Below are 23,600 nucleotides of genomic sequence, written 5' to 3' on the forward strand. Positions count from 1 at the left end.
ATGTGCCTGCATTCGCACCATTTCTCTCTCCCAGCCTTCAGTTCCTTCTTGTCTTTCTCTCGTCCAAGACCCCATTTGGGAAGTATCAAAGTTAAAAAGAAAAATGATTTCTCAAAATTTAATTTTTTAAAATTCAATTTTTTATGAATTAATTTTTCTCTTAGTTTGTTTGGTAAATAATAGAAAAGTTAAAATTTATAAATAATTAAATTTAAAATTATATAATAAATTAAAAATAAATATGTATTTAAAAAAAAAAATTTAAGCTATTTTCTTTGAAATTATCAAAATAACACCTATATATAGATGAGAACAACTTTCCCATATATTTTTCTACATTTATGAGAATTTAATTCCATGGACCTACACTTTTCCACCTCACAATAACTATCCAAACAAAAAAATATTATTATTTTTCAAAAATTAGATTTCCACTAACTTTACTTTTATCCTTTTATCCAAACATGTCGTAAAGCGATTCTCAGGGATTGTAAAAACGAAGGGAAGGAAGAAAAATAAAGGAACTTTTTTGAATAATTCAACTTTTATCAGGAAATTTCAAGAGTCTATCAATGTTACATATTGCAAAACCCTTCCAAATATAATGGCTTCATTAGTTGTTTCCTAACTTCGTGACTTCCTCTCATATCTTTACCTTCCTTCATCATATTTTCACCTTATTACTATGTCTGCCTCGTTTTCCTATTTATATTCCCATATTCCTATTCTGCACTAGTCAGACGCATATATGATCCTAACAATCTCAGCAAGGTTAATAGCCAAGGTCAGAAAATGGACACTAGTCATAATCTTGACCCAGAAATCAAATCCTTGAAGAACTTCCCCACAACTACAGAAATTAAGCGATGAGAAGTAGCCAATTGCCAGTCAAAACCTTCTCATTCTGTCATTCAGTGTTAAAGTAACAAGGAAAATATATATATATATATATATATAGAGAGAGAGAGAGAGAGAGAGGGAGAGAGGGAAAAAAAAAAAAAAAAAAAAAGGCACCTTTTAGCCAAAGGTGAGCATTATTAATGACGAGAGTCCCATAAAAAGAAATGCATACTTAGTTGCTATGACAAGCTTTATGTCCATGATAGGTCTTAAACCATGCAAAGAAATACATACGAGCAAAAGGGTTTCTAAAACTTCAACCATCATAACTGGTCATTTCTCTTTGAAGAAAAGCTTGCTTCTCAGCAGTGTATAACACCAACCTGTGTAAAGATCGTATAAATATGCAAAATGGGAACCTACCAATCATATGCTTGAAAATTTTAATAATTTAATTGGGCAGATTAGGGTTCAGGAATTCAGGTAAATAAGAAATGCACATCTATTGGAAAATAAAAAATAAAAAAATTACCACGTTATTTCTTGATGTCTGGTAGATATCAAGGACAATGCAATATTTACTTTGTCAATATATTTTACTGTATTGTAAAATAGATAAATTACCATTGGTACATAAATTTGATGAAATGCTGCATGGAAAAGAATGTTAATTAAAGGATGCAATAATCAAAAAGAACATTTTATAGGCCTTTTAGTGACATTGACAATTAACATTCTTGTAATGATAAACATGAGTTAAAAATTTACCTCTGGATGACTAGAAAGATGTATATACATTTAGAAAGACAGATCAACTCCTTGCACTCCCAGATGCCAAAAGCCCCATCTGCTCAGTAAGATGATTCATATTTTGAGTCTTGTCCCATGCATTCTCCTTCCCTAATTGCAATTCCTGATCCTTGGTCATTTCACCATCTACAGAACATGAATTAATTTCATCAGTGTCTCCATGATTTGCTGTGAGAAATTGTTCCCAGAAAGCATCATTGATTCCTGGAAGCTTATGGACCCCATCCAACATTTCCCCATCAGGATCAGGAGAAAAAGCATCGGCTTCTGAAGGCATAGTCCCATCCAAAACTGCTGACATATCAATATATTCTGCATCTGTAGTCTCAGGGCTCAAAAAGTTCACATCAGGGAATTCTGCAGTGCTTTGTGTGTTCATGCTTTGCATATGACTGAAGTCAGGCAAAACCTTGTCCTCTGAAGGACTCTGTCTCTTCGTTTCTGAAAATTGAGCTGCCTTAGCATCATTAGCAACCACAAGGGGGGAAGATTGGATCTCAGAAATAGCTTCAGACGGACAAGTGACACTAAAGCCAGTCTCTTCAAGCATAAAGGATTGTGCAGAAGGTGGAACCTCCGCATGGGCCACTTCCGAAATCCGCCTAAAATTTCTCCCACTGTCTAATTTGGAAGAAGGAACATCATTGAACATGAAAGCATCAGGATAGCAGACCCCTGGTTGCAGCCTAGGAGATGTATTCATCTTCAAGATCTGTTGGAGCATTGCTTTTGCTGCCTCGTTCATTGAAGGCTGGTACTTCACCATTCGCCCATCAGGAGAATTAATTCCATGCTCAGCTGTAGGATTTTTTCCTTGCCTTGGGAGTCTCCTTTTCTTATTGCCTACAGTGATGCGCCTTTTACCTTCATTTTGCTGCTGCACAAGATGGGATAAGAAGCCAGGACTATGCATAGCCTTTGCAAGAAATGACATCATTTGCTGCTGACGCTGCTCCATTACCTGTACACGTTGCCCAACATTTTGCAACTGATGATCTGTAGCTTGCTGTTGCTGTCTCAACCTGACAAGTTCCTGCATAAGAACATTCTTGTCCCTTTTAAGCCTTTCAACCTCTTCATCCAGTCCAAACTTCCCCACCTCAATGCATGCCCCAACCGTAGAGCTCTGTACTTCTGGTTGCTGATAACTATGCATATGAGCTGGCTTTCGCCTGCTGATACTCCTCAAAAGGTGCTTTTGACCTCTTAAAAACCCTTCATTTGCGAATTCCCATTGGTCTGGGTCAACCTTCTTAAAGCCCTTCAATCAAAATGAATAAAGTTACCAAAATATTCTAGTTTTACTCAATTAAAACAATATATTATCAATCAAAAGATACAAATAAGCACAGCTGAAACTTGAATAATTCCTTTTAAGCACACAAGCCATCACCTCATTTACAGTATCATGCAATTACATAATGTCAATTTAAAATTAAGCAAACTCCTCATAATGATGACAGACTATTCAGTGAGTCTACAAAATAGAAAATTTTTACATATATTCAGACTAAATAAAAGAGGGACAAACAACAATGCAAAATTTGCAACTTGTGAGAAAGACTTCAATTTAATCTTTGAGAAAAACCACACAAAATAACTTGTTTTAGAGAAGCTTCTAAAGAACATTATATTGCAGCAACTTGTTAACCACAACATAAGCACCAGAATAGAAAAAAACACCGAAAGCAACACTCCCAATAACGCTGATAACTTTCAATGGTTCAAACTACATCCGCTCTCATTCTAGTCTCCACTACAAAGATGAAGGTAACAGTGCATGGACTTCAATTCAAACAACATTAACTCTTGATCAACAATATAGAATAATTCTAGTTTTATGTCCACAAGAACCAACTCACTCATGTGCATTCATTAAATTAATTTCAAAATCAAAGATAAAGGTGGATATTATAATATTGTCTTGAAGAAAGGGAGGGGAGAGTGAAGCCCATCACATCTAAATTTCCCTTTTTTTTCTTTTTTTTTTTGGGTCAACCATCACATGTAAATTTCACCTTACATGCAAATAAGCATAAACTGAGCAAAAAAATTAGCCTGCTACATTCAACCCTTTGATTATCATAAATTTTGATAAGTTATAAGGATATTAAAGGAATTAATGAAAGAAATCTCACTTATAGTTACGAGCTCCCCATCACATGTAAATTTCTCTTTTTTTTTTTTTTTTTTTTTTTTTTGGGTCAACCATCACATGTAAATTTCACCTTACATGCAAATAAGCATAAACTGAACAAAACAATTAGCCTGTTACATTCAACCCTTTGATTGTCATAAATTTTGATAACTTATAAGGATATTAAAGAAATTAATGAAGGAAATCTCACTTATAGTTACGAGCAATTAATAAAAAAACTTCCTCTAAAAATTCTTATTATACATTCTCTATTTTTCCCTGCTTATTTCATTTAACTTGAGTATCATTTGTCCTTAGTTACATTCAACTTACATATGTAACACCTCAATTGCAACTTTTTTCCAACACTGAGAAGTGGTATAACTTGAAGTCCCACAAATATGGCTAATCCCTTCTCTTATAATCCAGCTCTAGGGATTTTTATAATTCTGTCATATTCCTAGGTGCTTATTGTTTAATTTGAAGGTTCAGAGATGTTACGGCTAGAAGTTCAGAACAATTTCTCATTTAATTGATGGTTCTTCAATATTAGTTAGATTCGATTAAACTCATAATTGAAGCCAATCCATGCCCATTCTGTGACTCTATGCATCCCGGCGACCTTGAAACAATGGTCTTCTCTATAGTTAGAGCAGAAGTGGATCCTATTTTATTACTTTGCCATCACAATCCCCTAATACTACAATCCAAACCTTTCTAGTTTAAGCCACACTTCAAGCAGCTCTATATTCTTAAATTACCTACAATTTCCAACAGACCATATTCTTAGTTCATTATAACTTCCAGTCATCGACTTTAACCTTTTCAAACCACAAATAACTAGTAAAATTTAAACTCCTACAATCCCATCAGAAAATTTTCTGTATCTGTCAACAATATAGTCCCTAAAACAATAGAAATTTTCTCCTGGTAATCTAAAGTCAAAAAAATTAGACTTTCTTTTACCCAAACAAACACTTCAAATGCTCACCTTCCATTTTAATCCATTTTCTCCTATCAAAAGAGCATTAAAAATTTATCTAGCTCCATGAAAAGTACAATCATTCTATAACTTATTGGTGATTGACTACTATCCATAAATATTTAAACAATAAAGGAGGCAGAACAAGTTAAATAGAATTCAAGGCATAATCAGATGCCTGCTGAAAACACTTTTTGACCTTAAGTGAACATACAAATTGAAATCACCAATTATTGGAGAGGCAGGTATTATGATTTGAAATTGAAAAAAATAATATAATAAAAAAATAATTAAAAAAAAAAAAAAAAACTACCAGCTGAACGAGCTGTATTATTACAATTTACAAATATCATGTTCTAAAATGCAAAATTGTATATTATTAATCCATTTAAAAATAAATTTTATTTTTGAACTTGAACATTGAATTCAACTAAAAATACTCAGTGGGACAAAAATAAAAAATAAAAAATAAAAAATAAAAAATCTAACATTAAGAATATTAAAATAATTACAATTTATAAGAAAATAAAAGAAGAGACCACGCAAATTCAGTATCAATCTACTTACCAGAGAAAATATGTTCACAATATAAACTGGTGTAATTATGAGTACTCTTCTATCTTACAATGCAGACCCAATTAAATAGATGATTTTTCTCCATGTTAACCCAAAAATGGCCAAGTCGAGTATAACAATCAAGGCATTAGCTGACCTGCAATTTTCCAGAATGTGATCAATATACTAGGTTACACGATTTACTAATGATGTAGTTTAACTGAACGATTGTAACAGATGGAGGTGAACAATCCTAGCTTAAAATCACCTGCACATGATCTAAATTGAAAGCAGTAGCAGACAATTTCTTAAATACTTCTTCAAAAGCAGTTAATAAAATAATAGTTAAAAGTATTCTAGACCAATAATGCTGTTGATCATAGAAACATAGCATGATCAATCATTGTGTGATAAATTAATATTACATGATTAATGATTAAATACATACAAATTGAATTGAATTGCATATAATTCATACACATGTCATAGTTTGCATTTTCACATATAATGATGAATAAACCAAGTAAGAAAGCAAATTCAAATACCAACAATAATAAAATGCACCAAACATTTGAACATATAAATAATGCAACTTACGAGGAAAAGGCATATGTCGGTTGCCAAGTCTTATAGAAATATAAAAGAAGAGAATTTTTTAAATATTATTTTTTTAAAAAAATAATAATAATAATAAATAAATAAATAAAATCTACTCTATAGTACAAGTTTTGATAAGAATCCATGAAGCAAAAAGAAATAAAGAAGTTTTTTCCCAAATAAATTATCTTCAAAAGTGAGGAAGGAGAAAAATAACAAACCCTCAGTGCAGATCCATTCACCGTAATAATGCATCAAGGTAGTTAAAATTAACAATCCTTAACAGAAGTGGCTCACTTCTTGAGACCTGTAATCTGTAAGAGTTCGGACAACCTAGATTACTACATTTTTCTATCAATTCATATGTGAACATCCTCCAATTTAAATTAGTCCTCATGAGTCATAAATTACTTAATTAGAGAATCAATGCAAAAAATATCACCAAAAACAAAATTCCTTTTGAATGAATATGGCAAAATAATGAAGTACCTACGCTAGCAAAAGTTAAAACAATCTATACATGACTTATAGTACTAGCGAGCTAGCAACCAAGCACAGAGTATTGCGCAAAAACGGAAATTCAAAAATTCAAAAAAAAAAAAAAAGAAAGAAAAAAGAAAAAAGTGACACTAGAATCAAGTGGTAGCCTTGCAGAAGCTCATAACTAATAGCATAAAAAATCTTTATAGCAGTTTTAGTCTGAATTCAATGATTTTAAACAATTATTAAAAAAAGTAATTGCAAGACTATAAAGAAGAAATAAATCAGAAATTCCATACATTTTACCTTTTTAAAATGGCAAACCACCCTAGCTGTGAACTCATACAAACAAGCAAGTAAACAAACATGTCAGCAAACCCTACTATATGCAGACATGTTACTGTGTATAGCATATTTGCCAAAAGTTTAAATAGCACTTTTCTCAAACATTTTCAGCTAATTGAGTAAATTTTCAGAGAATTTTTTACGAACCTTTTTTCTTTTTTCTTTTTTCTTTTTTCTTTTTTTTTTTTTTCCCCTCTCTGTCTCCCTAATTTCAGTTAAACCGCATATAGATTCTGGCATATCAGTTCCAATTGGTCATGTATCTATGACTAAACAATCTTTCACAAACCATTTCCAGCACCAAAATCACATCTTTCTTCAGTTTTTACAATCACAATCCATCCATCTTTAAGATGAAGAAGCTGCAATAAAACCTAAAAATAACAACAGACAAAAACAAAAACAAAAAAAGGGGTAGAAATGCAAGAAGGGAGAGTTAACCCACATAAGTATTCAGCTGCCTGACGAAGCTAGAGAAATTATTGTGCTTGAAGTATTTGGGCAAGAGATCACTGGCAAACAAAGCCACGTTCCGTACGACGAAGCTGTTGTTCCTGCTTCCCCAAGAGACGATGGAATCGGTGGAAGGGTCGTCGACCATGTCGTAGGTTTTGCTCAGAAACGGAGGCAGTGAGCTACTACCGGAGTTGGTGATCGATGATGCGGCTCCACGAGCCCCTCCTTCCATTTTTCGTTTTCTTGAGCGAGAAAATTTTTGGGGGTTGCGGGAATTTTGCTGTTTGGGAAAAACGGAGAGAGAAAGTTTGGTGGGGAGGAAATATAGGGAAAGAAAATAAAAGAAAATAAAAGAAAAATCCAAAATCCTCAATTGATAATGAAATCAGTTGAAGGAGTCGGACTCTCTCCACGTGGAACGAAAAGTCGAGTGGAATTCAATTCCACCTAAAAACAAGTCTTCTTTTGGCTTCCCATTCATAAAGACGGTTCTCTCAATCTGGACACCTTTCATATTTCGGGTTTTTTTTTTTTTTTTTCCTCTTTTTCGGTGGGTTTGGGCACCATTTATTTTTGGGTTGGCAAAAGAACAACGCATGTTTGGCCAACTGTTTTCAGAATAGTTTTCTATTTTTAAAAATAAAATTTTATTTTCAAAATAACAAAATAGTCATTTGCTTCTACAAATAAATTTAGAAAATAAATTTAAAAAAAATTGGAAAAATATCAAAAAGATGTTTCCACCTGTTCTCTCACCTTCGCCTCTCTACTGTTCTCTCACCTTCACCACTCGACCCGCTCCTTCACTGGCTTTCGAAATGTTTATTTCTCTTCGACCCACGCACATTGACTAACCTTCATCGAACAGATCTCAAATAGCCAGTCGTTCCTCAACAAATTTTGGTCAAATCTCTGCTCAAGTTCACCGATCAGGTTTTTCTTCTCTTCTCAAATCTTTCAACATTCTATACTGTTATACTGATATACTAGTTGGATTCTGTATTTTTGTTGATAAATTGTGTTTGTAGTTTTGTTCGATTTGGGTTTAATTGCCTATTATTGATTGTGAATTTTTCTTGGTTAGCCTTTGAGTCTCATACCAATTCCACGATACTCTACAACTTTCTTTCTTCTTCTTCTTCCTCCCGACGTCTTCGATGAAACTTCTATCTTTTACCTCTGTTGGGCTTGCCATTCCTAAAATTTAAAAAAAAAAAAAAAAAAAAGGAGCTCAAATTCAACCCAACTTGCTCAGAAGCTTGCTTCTCCTCCTCCTCCACACTTCTGTGAAACTTGGTAGAATTTTCAAATCATGTGCGATTGAGATGTAAAGGGTGGTGTCCAGTTATCAAATTCAATTTTAAGTCCTGAATATGATATGTTGAAGAATAACTATATCTAAACGAATGAAAGAAAAACTAATCTTTGTTTATCAGTGCCGAGTCGGATAGTTAGTTGGCTAATTAGTTAACTCTGGTTAGGCTCTGTCCGATGTATTATTATTATTCGATCAAATTCTGCTATTACTTCCTCTGTTCTTCATTATTCTTCTCAGTGTTCTATTTCTATGTACATAAAGTGCTTGTCTATTAGGGGCTCCTCAAGTTTCCTCTCAACAAATCATTTTTGTAAGTTTTTTAAGTTTGTTAGTCAAGTTTAATGAGGTTTCAGGGAAGTCATCGATCTTGTATAATTCTACTGTAAAAATAATATATATATATATATATATCTATTAATCGTTTCTTTTTTTTTTTTTTTTTTTTTGCTCTGATATATTAATTATTTCTAGTGATAACTTTTAAGCAGGATTTTATAAATATAATAACTTTGTTTACGCCGATTTTCTAGAAACATATTTCTTTTTCAACTGTTTCTTATAAGACATTGACACAGATTCCAGTCACCTGTGTGAAATGGAAACATTTTACAGAAGCTTTGCACCAAGGAAAATGTAGGTAAATATGGATGAACTTCCAAATTTCAAAGCCAATTCAAGCTTCACTGAAATCTTGTTTAATATTTTTCAACAAATTGTGTACAAAAATGACATGGTAGTGATAGTGCTAGAAACTAGTATAAAGTTGAAAGCACTAATTGAAAGTAATTTTAAACCATTTAATTACGCACCCTCAACAGATCAGTACTCTTATCAATTAATCATCTAATCTAGAACCTTACATGCAACTATTTTATTCAAATTGTACTTATTGAAAGAACCGATATGTTCTGAAGGTAATTTAAGAAAGTTAACAAAATTCTTAAGCAACTGACATGGATCAGTCTGTGACTTGTGCTATAAGTTGCTGCCTTGTTCGCAGCTCTGGTGTCACAGTATCTCCTAGCCCTTTAGAAGGCTCATGTATAGCAACATTCAAAGCTGTAGACATCAACAATAAAACCTGCATAAATATTTGCCTATTATCACATATATGGCGAAAAAAAGGTAAACAAGTGAAAAAGATACATAGTAAAGTTCTTTTGTTTCTGGAGAGACATAATTGGTTAAGGTACTAATGATATAATCATCGAGTTCTTATAGAAACACACAGATAGAGCAGTATACTAAAGGTGAAGATATAAGTTCATCAAAATTTGTTCTATAAGTTATGTGGTATAAATTCAAATTTAGGAAAGAAAAAAAAAATAAATAAAGAAACATGTCAAGAATCAAGTATAAAATTCCAACCAATTTTAAGTATTAAAGATGGAAAATTTTAATTACTACAAAAAGAAAAGTGACAATTACTAGAGAATTCAATGGTTGAAATGAACTTCATAATATCTAACATTATTTTTGTACTATTTTAACTTCTGTGAAACTTGGCAGAATTTTCAGATCATGTGCGATTGAATTTCATGCAAAAGTTTTGATGTTGAAAAGTCAGACAGATGTTCTGTGTGTTTTGGTCTGTGGTAGCTTCATTGAAATTTCTTAAATGAAAGCATCCTTTGTTCTTATGCTTTGCTCACAACCCTTAAAGTGGGTGCAAACCTTTCCTTTTTGAAAAATTCTTCTACCTACTTTAATTGAGTAGAAGGAAAAAAAAAAACATAATGAGTTTTCTTTTCTTTTTGTTTGGTTATTTTGACTGTGAGTTTCTATTTTAAGAAAAACCAAAGAAACCTGATAGCTCCTTCTGCTGCTGCTGCTGCTCAGCCCGCTAAGCCTGCCAAGCTTCCTTCCAATTGTCTAATTCAACTGTGAATTTCATTTAATCATAAAGTTAGGGTTCTTTTTTTTTTTTTTTTTTGGGTTGTTGTTGTTGTTCAATGAGTGGCCGAGAGGCAGGATAAGAAGGTATTGACAGCTATATATATACCACATCTTTGAAAGATTTATTTGTCAAATTTTAGGCTACTATAGTACGCTTAGACCTTAAAGCATGGAAAGCCCTGATCTGAAAAAGAAAAAAAAAATACACACATTTTAATAAATCCTTTACCTTCAATAACATGACTTAAAACATATATATATATATATATATATATAACATGTTGTGCATATATGTATATTTTCATTGATCCTCAGATCAACTGCTGCTTGTATTCATTTAGACAATATTCCAAACTATCCCACATTGTCATTCATAAAGAGCAACTTTTTGGCCATATTGAATTTCTTTCTATGCCTTTTTTTTTTTTTTTTTGGTGATCTGGGTAAAAAGCTATATAGAAGATAATAGTTTTTATATAAAACACAGATTCAAATGTGAAAGGTTTAGGTGGAGATTTCTTGTGGTGGTTTCTTTTAGATATATATATAAGCAGCACCAAAAAAAAAAAAAAAAAAAAGAATCTGTAGAAACTGGAAAAACTTCGATTTTCACAGAGTTTGATGAAATAAATTAAGAAGTGGGCCATTTTTGTGGGGGAAAAAAAAGAGTTGCATATAGAATTGACTAACAAAGACATGCAAAGAAATGGATAGGAAATAGGAGCTAGAGATATGAATGTAGATTAATCTTCCATACCCTCCATGTGTGTAATTAGTTTGACAAAATGCATGTGGCTATAACGTTTAGGTCAAAAATCATGTAAGGCTGCGACATTTTGGTCAAAAATTCATGTAAAGTTGCACATGTTCAATATGTTCACGTTGATAATCTTTCTTGCCTTTTCATTGATTGTTTTGTCTTTGTGTCAGCATGGAATTTGTCTCTCTCACTTTCTATGATGATTGCCTTTGTTGAAACTTTTAAATTCCTAGAAATGTTTATGATGATTGCTTCAATTTTGCTGTTTATTGTTTCTGTAGTATATTTGTACGATGTCAACTATGGAAAATGATGGTGGTGATGATTCAACTCTATGGGGTGCTACCAATGAAAAGATTTATATAGATGTTATGGTAGATTTGATAAATAAAGGTGGTATGAAAGATGGTCAGTTCAGTTCAAAGGAATGGACTAATATGCTTGAAGCTCTAAACAATAAGTCTAAAAGAAACTACAACATGAAGCAAATTAAACAGAAATTCAATAGGCTTCAAAGTAAGCATCATGAGTTTAGTGAGCTATTGCAACAAACTGGATTTGGTTGGGATGCTGAAACTAATACTGTGAATGCTATAGATGAAATGTGGCAAAACTATATACAGGTATATGTACTTTCGTTTGAGTATATACAATATATTATTATTATTATTATTATTATACGTTGATGAATATACCATTTATTCTTTTAGGTGCATCCTAAAGCAACTCAATTTCGAAAGAAAGGATGTGAGCATTAAAAGCTATTAGGAATTATATTTAACCAGTCAACTGCTATTGGAGTGTTTCGTCATGCATCTACTAATGATCCACCCAATACTGATGATGAGATGGAATTGGAGGCTGAGAGTGCACATGTTAACATTAGTCCTGATGATCCCTTTTCTACTTTCTATAAATTAACAAGCAATTTGAGGAAATGCACTGCATCATCTAGCTCAGAACGTAGAAGTAAAAAGGAAACTAGGTCACAACAAATGAGTGATGCAATCCAAGCATGGACTGAGATAGCAAAGGCAAAGACAGAAGTTGCTAAAGCTAAGGCAGAAAAATATAAAAGTTCCTATAGTGTGGATGATAATAGTATTGGTAATGCAAAAGATTGTTCCATTGCTACATGTGTGAGCCTTCTTGAAGCAATAGATGGAGTTGACAATGCTACTTATCTTAAAGCAGTAGAAAAGTTGAGAGAGGCAGATTGGAGAGAGATATTTATCCATATGTCTTCGCCTAGGAAGAAGGCTTGGTTAGATAGTCTTTAGTTAGATTATCCTATATCATACTTATATCTGTAGTAGGATTTGATATATTAGGATTTAATTTTGTCGGTTTAATGTTTGTGGAATAATATGTTTAGATTTTTTTAGATTTTTGTATGTTTTATATGTTTGGATTTTTATACTTTATATGTTTAGATGATATGTTCAAATGAATGCTATGTTTGCCTACAATTGGTTAATGGTGTGCTTGATTATTGGATGGTTAAATTGTTTTAGAAGTTGAGATCTTTTAATTCTTTCATCTTAATATATATTTATATTTTAATATTATATGCAGGAAGGACAATAGGTAAAACTCATCTATGGATGATATAAATAGTTCCTCTTCTTCTAGTTCAGATGAAGAGCTTCAATACTTTATGATGTTTCTTGATGTATGTGAGTACACTGAACGTTTTCTAGAAAAAATACCTCAAAGAACTTCAATGTTGAGAGGTCAAAATTTTATAACAGAATTGTTGAATGGGAATGAAAAAACATGCTATGAGTTGTTTCGAATGGACAAAAATACTTTTCTTTCTCTTTGTACTTGTTTGAAGCAGCATGAATATTTGAAAGATACTAAAGAAGTTAGAGTTGAAGAAGCACTTGCTATGTTTCTTATAATAATTGGTCACAATGTGGGAATGAGACTTATAGCGGATCGTTTTCAACATTCCCTTAAAACTGTGGATAGATATTTCACTTTGACACTAAGAGCAATATGTAGACTTGGAAAAGAATTGATATGTCATACAAACTCTCCATTGCCTTCATATCGTCAACAATCCAAAATATTTTCCATGGTTTGAGGTAAATACTTGCTTTTGTAAATATAATTTATGAATTTTGTTACTCTTAGTTACTTATTTAAAACTAATACTATAATATTTTGGTGTTTTTAGAATTGTATTGGTGCAATTGATGGCACACACATAAGCGCACATGGTCCTGCTGAAAAGCAAGTTAGCTATAGAGGTAGAAAATCTATAGTGACTCAAAATGTTTTATGTGCATGCAATTTCAACACGATGTTTACTTTCATTTATGCTGGTTGGGAGGGCACTGCAAATGATTCAAGAGTTTTTCTTGATGCAATTACAAGATCTGAGAATAAATTTTCATTACCTAAAGAAGGTAAACATAAAAAAATTATTGTGTTATTTGATTTTTTTTAGTATAAAAGATTTCCATACATGAGTTCATTTTTTGTATCTTGTTAGGTGAATATTATGTTGTTGATTCTGGATTTCCATGTACCGTGGGTTTTCTTCCTCCATTTCGAGGTTAAAGATATCATTTGCAAGAATATCATGGTAGAGGTCGCCAACCAAGAGGACCAAAAGAATTGTTTAATTATAGGCATTCTTCACTTAGAAATGTTATTGAACATTGCTTTGGTGTGTTGAAAGCGCGGTTTTGAATTTTGAAAATGATGCCACCTTACAAGCAAAGTAGACAACCTTTGATAGTTATAGCTTGTTGTACACTACATAATTTCATTCGAAAGTGGGCACAAAATGATGTTATGTTTACACAATAGGAAGAAGAAAAACAAGAGATTGAAGATGAAGAATCTAGTACAAGTGGATCACACAATAGTATAGATTTGTCATACGAAGCAGCAACAACTATGGCAACTTATCGAAATCAACTTTCACAAATGTGGCATGACTATGTTATTCATATGTAAAATTAGTAATTTAATGGATATTTATAGTTGGAGATTTTATATTAGACTTATAAAATTTAATTTCCTATTAGCACCAATTATTTTATTATACACTATCAATTATGTTTTATTATATAATAATAAACAAAAAAAATTCAACGAAAAAAAAAAGTTATATTATATTTCAATATATATTTTATATTATCTATGTATATAATTCATTAATATGGGAATGAATTAATATTATAGAAATATATATAAATATATTATAGCTACATATATTATATATAAGGTTCTTTGTATGAAAGAAAAAAAAAAAAAACCATTTAAAAACATGTAACCAAACATATTTTCTATTTTTTGGTGCTGAAAACTGTTTTCAAACATCAATGGCCAAACACTCCTTGTTTTCGTAAAACAAGAGAAAACATTTTCTATTTTCATTTCTGAAAACAATGTTTCAAAAATAGAAAATAGAAAATATGGCCAAACAGGCCCCAAAATTTTGGGTCGAGTTCGGTTTCCCTTTTTTTTTTTTTTTTAGAATTATTTTTAGCATTTTGTATATAAAAGTTGTAGTTTTAGCTCTCAATTTAGGCCTTCAATTTCAATTTATTACATCTTAACAATTAAGGATTTGCGTTAGTAAAATGCTTTTTTTTTTAATAAAAAGTTTAATTGTAACAAATTAAAATTAAAAGATTGAAAATGTAATAAATTATATTTTAATACTAATTAAATATTATCGAATAATTAATCTTTATTAGCTAAAAAATTTAATCAAACCAAAATACAACAAATTGATATTTAAAAGTTTAAATTGGAATATTTTAAATTTAAGACTAAAAATGTAATTTTACTAGAGATACTAAAGTATAATTAATCCTTTTTTTATATTTATTTAACTTTATTATTATTATTATTATTATTATTATTATTGGCAAGAAAAGATAATCTTTCTGTTAGATATATATTATGTGGACTAGTCATAGTCAATAACCTATTTACAAAGCTTATTTATGTTATTAGTGGGATTGGCTTATTTATTGACTTATACAGGAGGGTTCTTGGATAAACATTCTTTTTAATACTTCAGTTTGCCTGTTATCCTGAAGTACCAACTCTCTTTAGAAGTCCATTTGACTTATCTATATTTTATTATTACTATTATTATTATTATATTTTATTATTTCGGTGTATGTTAAAATTAATAGGTTAGTCATATGACTAACACATAACTTTAGTCTTTAAAAGGTTGAGGCTTTGTTGATAGGGTAAGTTAGAGAGATATACATACTGATGCGAATCTACCCGAGACTGCTCGACCGACAACCCGCTGGGGTGCTGACCCATTACAAATGAAGGTGGGACCGATCACTAGGGCCCAAGCCAAGAGGTTCAAGGACAATCTTGCTGTCTTCATACAAGGAATAAGTCATAGCCAAGAGGGGTTGGCCATATCTAAAGAACAAAGGCCTGTGTTACTCATACAAGCAATAGAAGCCAAAACGGGGTCGGGTGACATTTTTGGTAACAATAAAGAGGCCGGGTTGTATGAATTGGAACCCCATCTTTATGGGTTCAATTCATATGGAGGATGAGTCATAGAAACCAGCCAAATCAGCTTCAAAGCCGACCAACAAGGTGGTTTGCGCACAAAGGGAAGGAAAGGCCGGATTTGCTGTTTTTCTTCGCGGGTTTTACTGTATTTTACTGTATTAACCTTTTCTCATACTTCCAAGCAAGGGCAACGTGGGGAACTTCACAATAAGCTTATTTGGCATCCTACAAAGCATATTGAAGCTGATTTGGAGCTCAATTTGGTCAAAGAATAGTCAAAGTCAAATTAGTCAAAAAGCTAGTATTATAGTTTCCTAATTTTATTCTACTTTTTGTTTTAGGAAACTACCTTTACTTTTTAGTTTTATTTATTTATTTTCTGGATAAATAAGTTTAGGAAAGTTTTTATTTTATTATTTTCATTGTAAATTAATTAATTCCTAAATTCAAAATAAAGGAATTAATTAATCCAAATTAGTTTAGGAATAGGAAAGTTTCGGCCAAGGTAGAATTCTTCTTTGTGTGGCCGGTTTTTCCTAGGGTTTTTAGGGTTTATTTTGTTTCTTTCAAAGCCTATTTAAAGGCTTACTTTTCATTAATAATATAACTTTAAAACTTTGATTTGATTAAGAAAATACTTGTGAGATTAATGATCTCTTTGTTCTCAAAGAACACCTAAAACACCATTAGAGAATTGGTTGTTTTAGCTTGACTTATCAATAGGTTTCCCATCCCCTATTGTGGCGTCTTCATTATACCAAGGTTTCTAACCACAGGTTGGTTAGGGGTTGAGGTCCATTCCATTAGAACTTGAACTTAATTAAAGATCCGGGCTAATATAATACGGGTTTAGGAGCAGGTCGTCCTAGGTTCGTATCACATACAATGTATTTCCTTAGAGTTTTAAGAGATCACTACTGACCTATAGGAGAGAACGTTAAAGAATAGTATGTCCATGTAGACATTGCTATCATGTATTTTTCTATTTTACAGGATTATTGATCAAGATTATCAATGGTTGTTTTTAGAAATTAGTGGTTCCATCATTTATATATTTATTCTCATGAAATTTATTGTGTATATGATCTATGAGGTTTATAGTATTTGAATATTATTTACACTAATAAATGGTATTAGAGCCATACATAACAAAATCCCACGACCTACTTATGAATTATGTTATTATTTTATAGAGGATCATGTAATTTGATTTATGAGAGCCACTTTTTTGGATCTTAGTTAATGATCTATGATATTATTTTTGGTTTCCATTAAATATTATTTGCCAAATTAAATAAAAGTATCCAAGTTATTTTTTCCTTCTTCGTTTGTAAACCAATTGCTTTTGTATTCGAAAATTATCTAGAATTGGTTTTCAATTATCGGTTTTGTTTGAGATTAATTTTGCTTTCAGATTGAGTTGTTTAATGGCCATTGTTTTGTTCTAGAGAATCTAAAAATCTATTACTACTAAACATGACATACACCTTTGGTTCAAAATTTGTTTTGGCCAAAATTTTAAGACCCGACATTGTAAAATCTTGGTTTTTAAGTGGAATAGAATGTATTTGACTCATAATTCTGGTATAAAACACATGAATACCCAGTACATGAATCTCATGGATATATCCAATGTGATTGGGCATTGGTTTTGGGTTGAAATTAGTCCAAATTGGACCTGGATTTTGAATGCCTAGCACTGGACAATTTGTCCACCATTGGAATGGTCGGAAAAGGCATTTTCCATTAAATTGAACCCTTGCGCGACCTGTTTTGCTGCAAATGAGTCGACCCGCAAACCCTACTTGGAGCTATAAAAAGCTCCATACATGTACTCTGGTTGGTGCTATCATCATCATGTTGACATCAGCATGACATTACATGGCATTTTATGAGATGGGTGAGAATGTCAGCATGATGTGCATTCATGCTGACGTTAGTATGATAACGTCAACAAACCTTTTTTTCAAAAAAAAAAAATTTCGGTTGGTGACGTCATTATGCTGATGTTAGCAACCCATTTTTAAAAAAATTGGATTATTTATTAATTGTTATTTCTTCATTCGTTTATTTCTACTTCCTTGTTTATTTAATTAAAAAAAATCCCTTTCCAAAATTTGTCTAGTTTTAAAATATTCATGGTTAAAATTGAATGTGTTTCACTTTTTTTAAGGAGGCTTTCTACCTAATTGGTATAGTAATACAAAATTTTAGGTACTCACCTATCATGGAATTTATTTTATCTACATTATGGGTACTAATGGAATATATGTTGACATAATAAATGAAATTTTAGGTTCTTATCTACCGTAGGACCTAATTTTATCCAATTTATGGGTGTAAATATAATATTGACATAGTGGATAGGATGTTTTGGTATTTATCTATTTCATAAAATTGCCAATATATTTATTTTGTTCCACTTGTGAACCAATATCTATACGAGTGATTAGGCTACCTTGTCGGTAGTTTTAGTTACATTGTAAGATACTTAAAATGACAGTGGAGATTGATTGAATACCATGAATCGCAGGTTCAAAGTTGTTTTATCGGTGATTTAGTTCAATGCGTTAAACTGTAGTGATTTGTTTGATTGTACCTACCTAGTACATGTGTACCTTTAGAATTATAAAGACCCTAGCGATATTTATATTTTGTGTTTTATATTGAGGGGCTGGAAAATGCTAATTGCATTATTTTATATTTTAAATGATTTATTGTATTTGCTATTTTCATAGTTGGTAGCACCCCGAATATTCTGCTAATGACTACCATGATAGGATGTGATAAATTACTAGAAATGGAAGAAAACTCTGTAATGAATATCACATTTATGAAGCTGGATATGACTTTGAAGATAGATCCACTAGATATGCCAAATAACGCGAGTAATGTGCGGCCAAAAAATTTTATGAGGATTGGAAGTATTCTAATAAATGTTGCATGATGATGATGGAAAGCTATATGAATGAATCCATATATGCTAGTATTCCAAAAGTGAACATTGCTAAAACGCTTCTTAAAGAAATTGGAAAGAAATTTATTATGTTTCACATAAGTAAGAAGCATCATTACTTGAATGTTCTAAGCAATACCAAGTATGATGTGATTAAAGGAGTGGTGGAGCATAATATGTTACTTTTCTCCTATTAGAGTAAGTTTAAAAGCCTTCAGATGGACATTGGAGAGGAGTTATTGATCTATTCTATAGAAGAGCCTTCCGTCTTAATTTGATAGCATCAGGTGAATATTGGATATCAAAAAGGAATGACACAACTTAGAGCAGCTGACTACCATTCTTATCAAGGAAGAGGATGATATCAAGTTGAACAGGTCAAGGTACATCGCTATGGTATTGCATTAAGGGGACAAATCCAAAAAGTTTTTTTTTTTTCTAAAGAAAGGACAAGGATTCAAGCCCAATAAGAAGAAATTTTCCAATGTGAAGTCCAATGGACATAAGAATGGTGGTTCTTCCTCATGTAAGAAGAAATAGTACTTCAATAGAAAGTGCAACTACTGCAATAAGATTAGACACAAGAAGGCTAATTATTGGAGGCTGAATGGAAAGCAAGAGAAAAGAGGGGATGATAAGTCAAAGGGAACTAACCAATCTTGACCAACATGTATATATAGAAGATAGCGTAAGAGTGAAGGTTGATATTTTGGGAACAATCAAGTTGAAGTTTGCCACAAGATATGTTTTAGAGTTGCAAAAAGTCTTTTATATACTTAAATAAGAAGGAATTTGTTATCTATTTCTTTTTTGAATAGTCAGGGTTATAGTTTTTTGTTTGCTAATAACAAGTTGAACTTTAAAAGAATAGTAAACTTGTTAGTTTTGAAACTTTATGTGGCAATATATATCAACTTATTTTATTTGGTAATGGTTTCAATTCTTCTATTAATTCTGTTGTTACTCCTATTGCTACTTCCAAACATCCAATAAGTAATGATTATTCTTCTATATTGTGGTATATACTTTTAGGCACAGAATGGAAAGCTTAGTGAATGATGGAATACTTTCTAATCTTAACTTCTCCAATTTGTCAACTTATGTTGAATGTATGAAAGGGAAGCTAACTTCAAAAATTAGGAAGGATATGATTAAGTATGAAGATGTTTTGGAGTTAATCCACACTGATATATGTGGACCTTCCACACCAACTGCATTGGGTGGTTATAGGTATTTCATTACCTTCATTGATGATTTTTCTCATTATGGACATGTTGAGCTTATTGATAAGAAACTTGGCTTTTTGGTTTTCTTTAAGGAGATCAACATAAAGATGGAGCTTTAAAAGAATAAGAACTTGAAGGCTATTAGATCTAATAGGGGTGATGAATTTTATGGCAATTATGAAGAGATTGAATGGAACCTAAAGCCCTTCACAATTTATTTGTTTGAGTGTAGCATTGATGGTAGTATACAATGCCTAGCATTCCTCAGCAGAATGGCATACCTGATAGAAGAAATCACACTTCGTTAGATATGGTATGATGCATGTCGGCAAATTCTAATTTACCATATTACTTATGGAGAGAAATTTTGAGGACAATGGCTTACATTTTGATTCAAATGACAAGTAAATCTGTTCTTAAAACTTCTTGTGAATTGTGGTCAAGGAGAAAGCCTAGCCTACACCATTTCCAAGTGTGGGGTTGCAAAGATAAGGTCAAGATTTAGAATTAATAAATCAAGAAGTTGGATCTTAAAACCGTTAGTGGCTATTGTTGACTATTGTATAAGATCCAGGGTTCTAAATTCTTTTATCCATCTTAGACCACCAGGATTGATGAGTCAAACAAGGTAGTTTCTTTTGAAGATAATTTTGGATTTGATGATAGCAAGTGTCCAAAGAAGCTCCAATTTAGAGAAAAAGGTGCTTTCATTTCTAGTGTTAATGTTCTCAACAAAGATACTGCTAATCTGATCATTGATAAACCAACGATTGATCAGTGCAAACCCACTATTAAAAAGCAGGATGTTCTAGTTGCTATAAATGCTTATGTGCCTTTGAGAAGGTTAGAGAGGGTTTGGAGATTTGTTATACATGATGACTATAAGTTTTATCTGCAGAAGCATCAGGTTGACATAATTGATGAGTCGAATCTAATTACTTATGAGGAGGCCATAAATAGTTCACACTCAAATTTTTGGCTGAATGCAATGAAAGATAAAATGAAATTCATGGCATTAAATGGTGTATGGGACTTGGTTGAGTTACTAGAAGGCAGCAAACCTATTGGGTGCAAATGGATCTTTAAGATCAAGAGAGACTCTAATGGTCAAGTGGAGAGGTATAAGGCTAGACTTGTTACCAAATGGTTTAGCTAGAAAGAGGAAATTGATTACAAAAAGACGTTCTTTTCTGTATTCACAAAAGATTTTTTTAGAATCATTATGGTGATTGGGGCTCATTATGACCTGAAGTTGCATCAAATGAATGTCAAAACTGCTTTTTTGAATGGTAATTGGTGTGAGGATGTGCATATGGTTAAAATAGTTCCCTTCCAGCAAGTGGGGAATGAGAATTTAGTTTACAAGCTTAAGAAGTCTATTTATAGTCTTAAATGGGCTTCAAGGCAGTGGTATTCCAAGTTTGATGAAGTTGTCACCAAGAGTAGTTTTAAGAAGAATGTTGTTGATAAGTGCATATATATATATATGAAAGTTAGTGGGAGTAGTATAAACCTGTCCAATATATATATATATATATATAGAATATCCAAAATTTTAAAACTTTGAATGAGTTTGACCAACTAGATTATTGGTGGGTCTCAAATTTGATTTTTTTTATATATGATCAATATTTTAGTTTAACCAGCATACTTTTGTACAGAGCATGTCGATACAAGTTAATAGATTGGGGACATGCCAAATTCCGAGTTGTGGATAAAAAGTTATGCTTCTGAAAAGTTTAAACATCAATTTTATATCAGTGTCCAAACCAGCCTCGATTCTTTCTCTGTTAGTGACCCAAAACTCTATATAAATATTGGAAAACATGCCCAACAATGAACAAATCTCAAAATATCCGTTTTATCCCCAAACCTAAGAAACCTCTCCCTAGACCCACAGGTCAGAACTGGGTTGGCTCGAACATGCTTAATGCCCAACTGGGTTGCCATTGTTTTGTCCAAATTGGCTATCATTCACCTGCATGTGCTGCACAGAGAGGAAAACCACTCAATGTGACCTTAACTATGAAATTTCATGGCGAACTACCGGCTAAGGCGCCTAGATCGACTGTTTGAATCCGAAAGCGACCGTTGGGAGTTTTCTGATCAATTGGCCATTTTTATGCATTTTTAGGCCAATCCACACACTTCTCCCCCATTTTTGGACCCTCTAAATCCATTTCCTTCACCAAGATTTCTCACTGTTTGAGAGAAACATCAACTGAGAGTTTGGCCAAGTTTTTCAATGAGTTTTCTGGCCACTAAAACACTTTTGGACTGAGATGAGCACACCATTGTAATCCTTATCTTTTGGATTTTTCATTAATAAAAAGTTTATAAATTTTGGACATTGTTTGGTGATTTTTCAACTTTTGGATCAATTAGTTAAATACTGGATAAATTTGGACTATGTTTGGATAGATATTGGTTAAATTGGGCAAATTGAGGTTGAATTAGTGTAATTAGATATTAATAGCACCCATTTAGAGGTTCAATTTCATAAAATTGGCCTTTGGATGAAAAATTTCCAGTTTTGGATACCGGGTCCAGAGGGTTTGCAGTGTAATTGGACCGTTCTATGTTCAATTTATGTAATTTTATAGTTGTATAAATTATTTTAAGATATTTGGTACACACTAACGTCTTTGGTTTAGTTGTTGGAGCCTGAGAATATTTTATTATATTCTAGGCACTCATATTGAGCTTGCAAGTGATCCTACAGAAAAGTAAGAGTGAGCATCGATAGTATAGTGAGTGGTTATATTTTTTTTGAAATAATTTTAGGCATGCTACTACAATATATATGGTTTGGTTATTTTATGTATATATATCATTTGAATTAAATGTTTATTTTATACATATATAAATATCAGCTTTTACATATATATATTATCATTTTATGTGACTTTTGACAAGATTTTAAATAGTTTCAAACTCTAATGAGTTCATAGTGAAATTGTGTATCATGATATTTAAATATTATTGGTATTTGAATTGAGGTTTTATTCGTTTTAGAAATTAATTGGTTTTGAGAAAGCGGATTGGAAGTAGTATATTTTTTTAAGCAAGTTTAAGTATTTTATAATTTTATGTGTTTAAAAATGGTTTATGATGATTTGGAATTTTTGGAATATTTAAACAAATGGTTGGATTTAGATATTAAATTATGTTTTACTATACAGTATTTCTTTATCGCACAAGTTCATTATTGCCACAATATCTTTCGTACATTAAGGATCGTGAGGTTGGGTTCATTTCACATGTTTATATTGATGCGATACCTTTAGGATGCTAAGGCTCATGAAATGGGTTTACTCTGCAGGTTTCTTTCTTTTACTGTCCAATGGTATTCCAAGACACCGAACACCACTTGACAGCGCTAGGTATATCGTATGGTACATTGTTTATGTTTTAGGGTATATTATTGGTTTTATGATATTTATGGTTTATACTGCACTTTCATAATTATTTTCAAAAATTATGTTTATATTATTTTATACTCAATATTTATATCATAATTAATCTAGTTTATAATATTTTAATGATCATTCATTTTATACTTTTTGAGCATCGATGTTATGATATTGTTTTGCGGTACAAGTTTGGATTTTGTGAAATGATTTTAAACAGGAAGTCTTTCAAAAGAGTGGAATGAGAAATCTTGAGAGAAAGCTTTACAAAAAAGTAAATAAATAAATAAAATATTATTTTTCTGTCGTACTATGCCATTCAC

At 31.8% G+C, this 23,600-nt stretch overlaps 1 protein-coding gene across 4 annotated transcripts; it reads right to left on the bottom strand.

Moving 5' to 3' along the window:
• Positions 1-1,000: 1,000 nt before the first annotated feature.
• Positions 1,001-7,690, bottom strand: LOC107423323 (heat stress transcription factor A-1e). 4 transcript variants are annotated; one of them, XR_007242212.2, is made up of 4 exons: positions 7,192-7,689; positions 1,609-2,911; positions 1,373-1,439; positions 1,001-1,223 (listed from the first exon to the last, which is right to left on the bottom strand). XR_007242212.2 is itself a non-coding variant. In XM_016032864.4 (4 exons), the coding sequence occupies exons 1-3, from the start codon at positions 7,432-7,434 to the stop codon at positions 1,652-1,654; spliced, it is 1,416 nt and encodes a 471-aa protein (XP_015888350.1). In that variant the 5' UTR covers positions 7,435-7,690; the 3' UTR covers positions 1,001-1,223; positions 1,609-1,651. The 4 variants fall into 4 exon arrangements, 2 of the variants coding, with proteins under 2 accessions (XP_015888350.1, XP_015888349.1); XR_007242211.2 differs by having other exon boundaries at positions 1,373-1,490; XM_016032864.4 differs by lacking the exon at positions 1,373-1,439 and having other exon boundaries at positions 1,609-2,524; positions 2,612-2,911; positions 7,192-7,690.
• Positions 7,691-23,600: the final 15,910 nt, after the last annotated feature.

This window comes from Ziziphus jujuba, chromosome 3 (assembly GCF_031755915.1).
Source record: "Ziziphus jujuba cultivar Dongzao chromosome 3, ASM3175591v1".
Classification (NCBI taxonomy): domain Eukaryota; kingdom Viridiplantae; phylum Streptophyta; class Magnoliopsida; order Rosales; family Rhamnaceae; genus Ziziphus; species Ziziphus jujuba.

Bases quoted from the DNA above. Each gene is read 5' to 3' on its own strand.
- LOC107423323 (XM_016032863.3), bottom strand. From the start codon at position 7,434: ATGGAAGGAGGGGCTCGTGGAGCCGCATCATCGATCACCAACTCCGGT. The intron at 2,912-7,191 runs GTGGGTTAACTC...TTTTGATTGAAG, and splicing joins TCAGGCAGCTGAATACTTAT to GGCTTTAAGAAGGTTGACCC.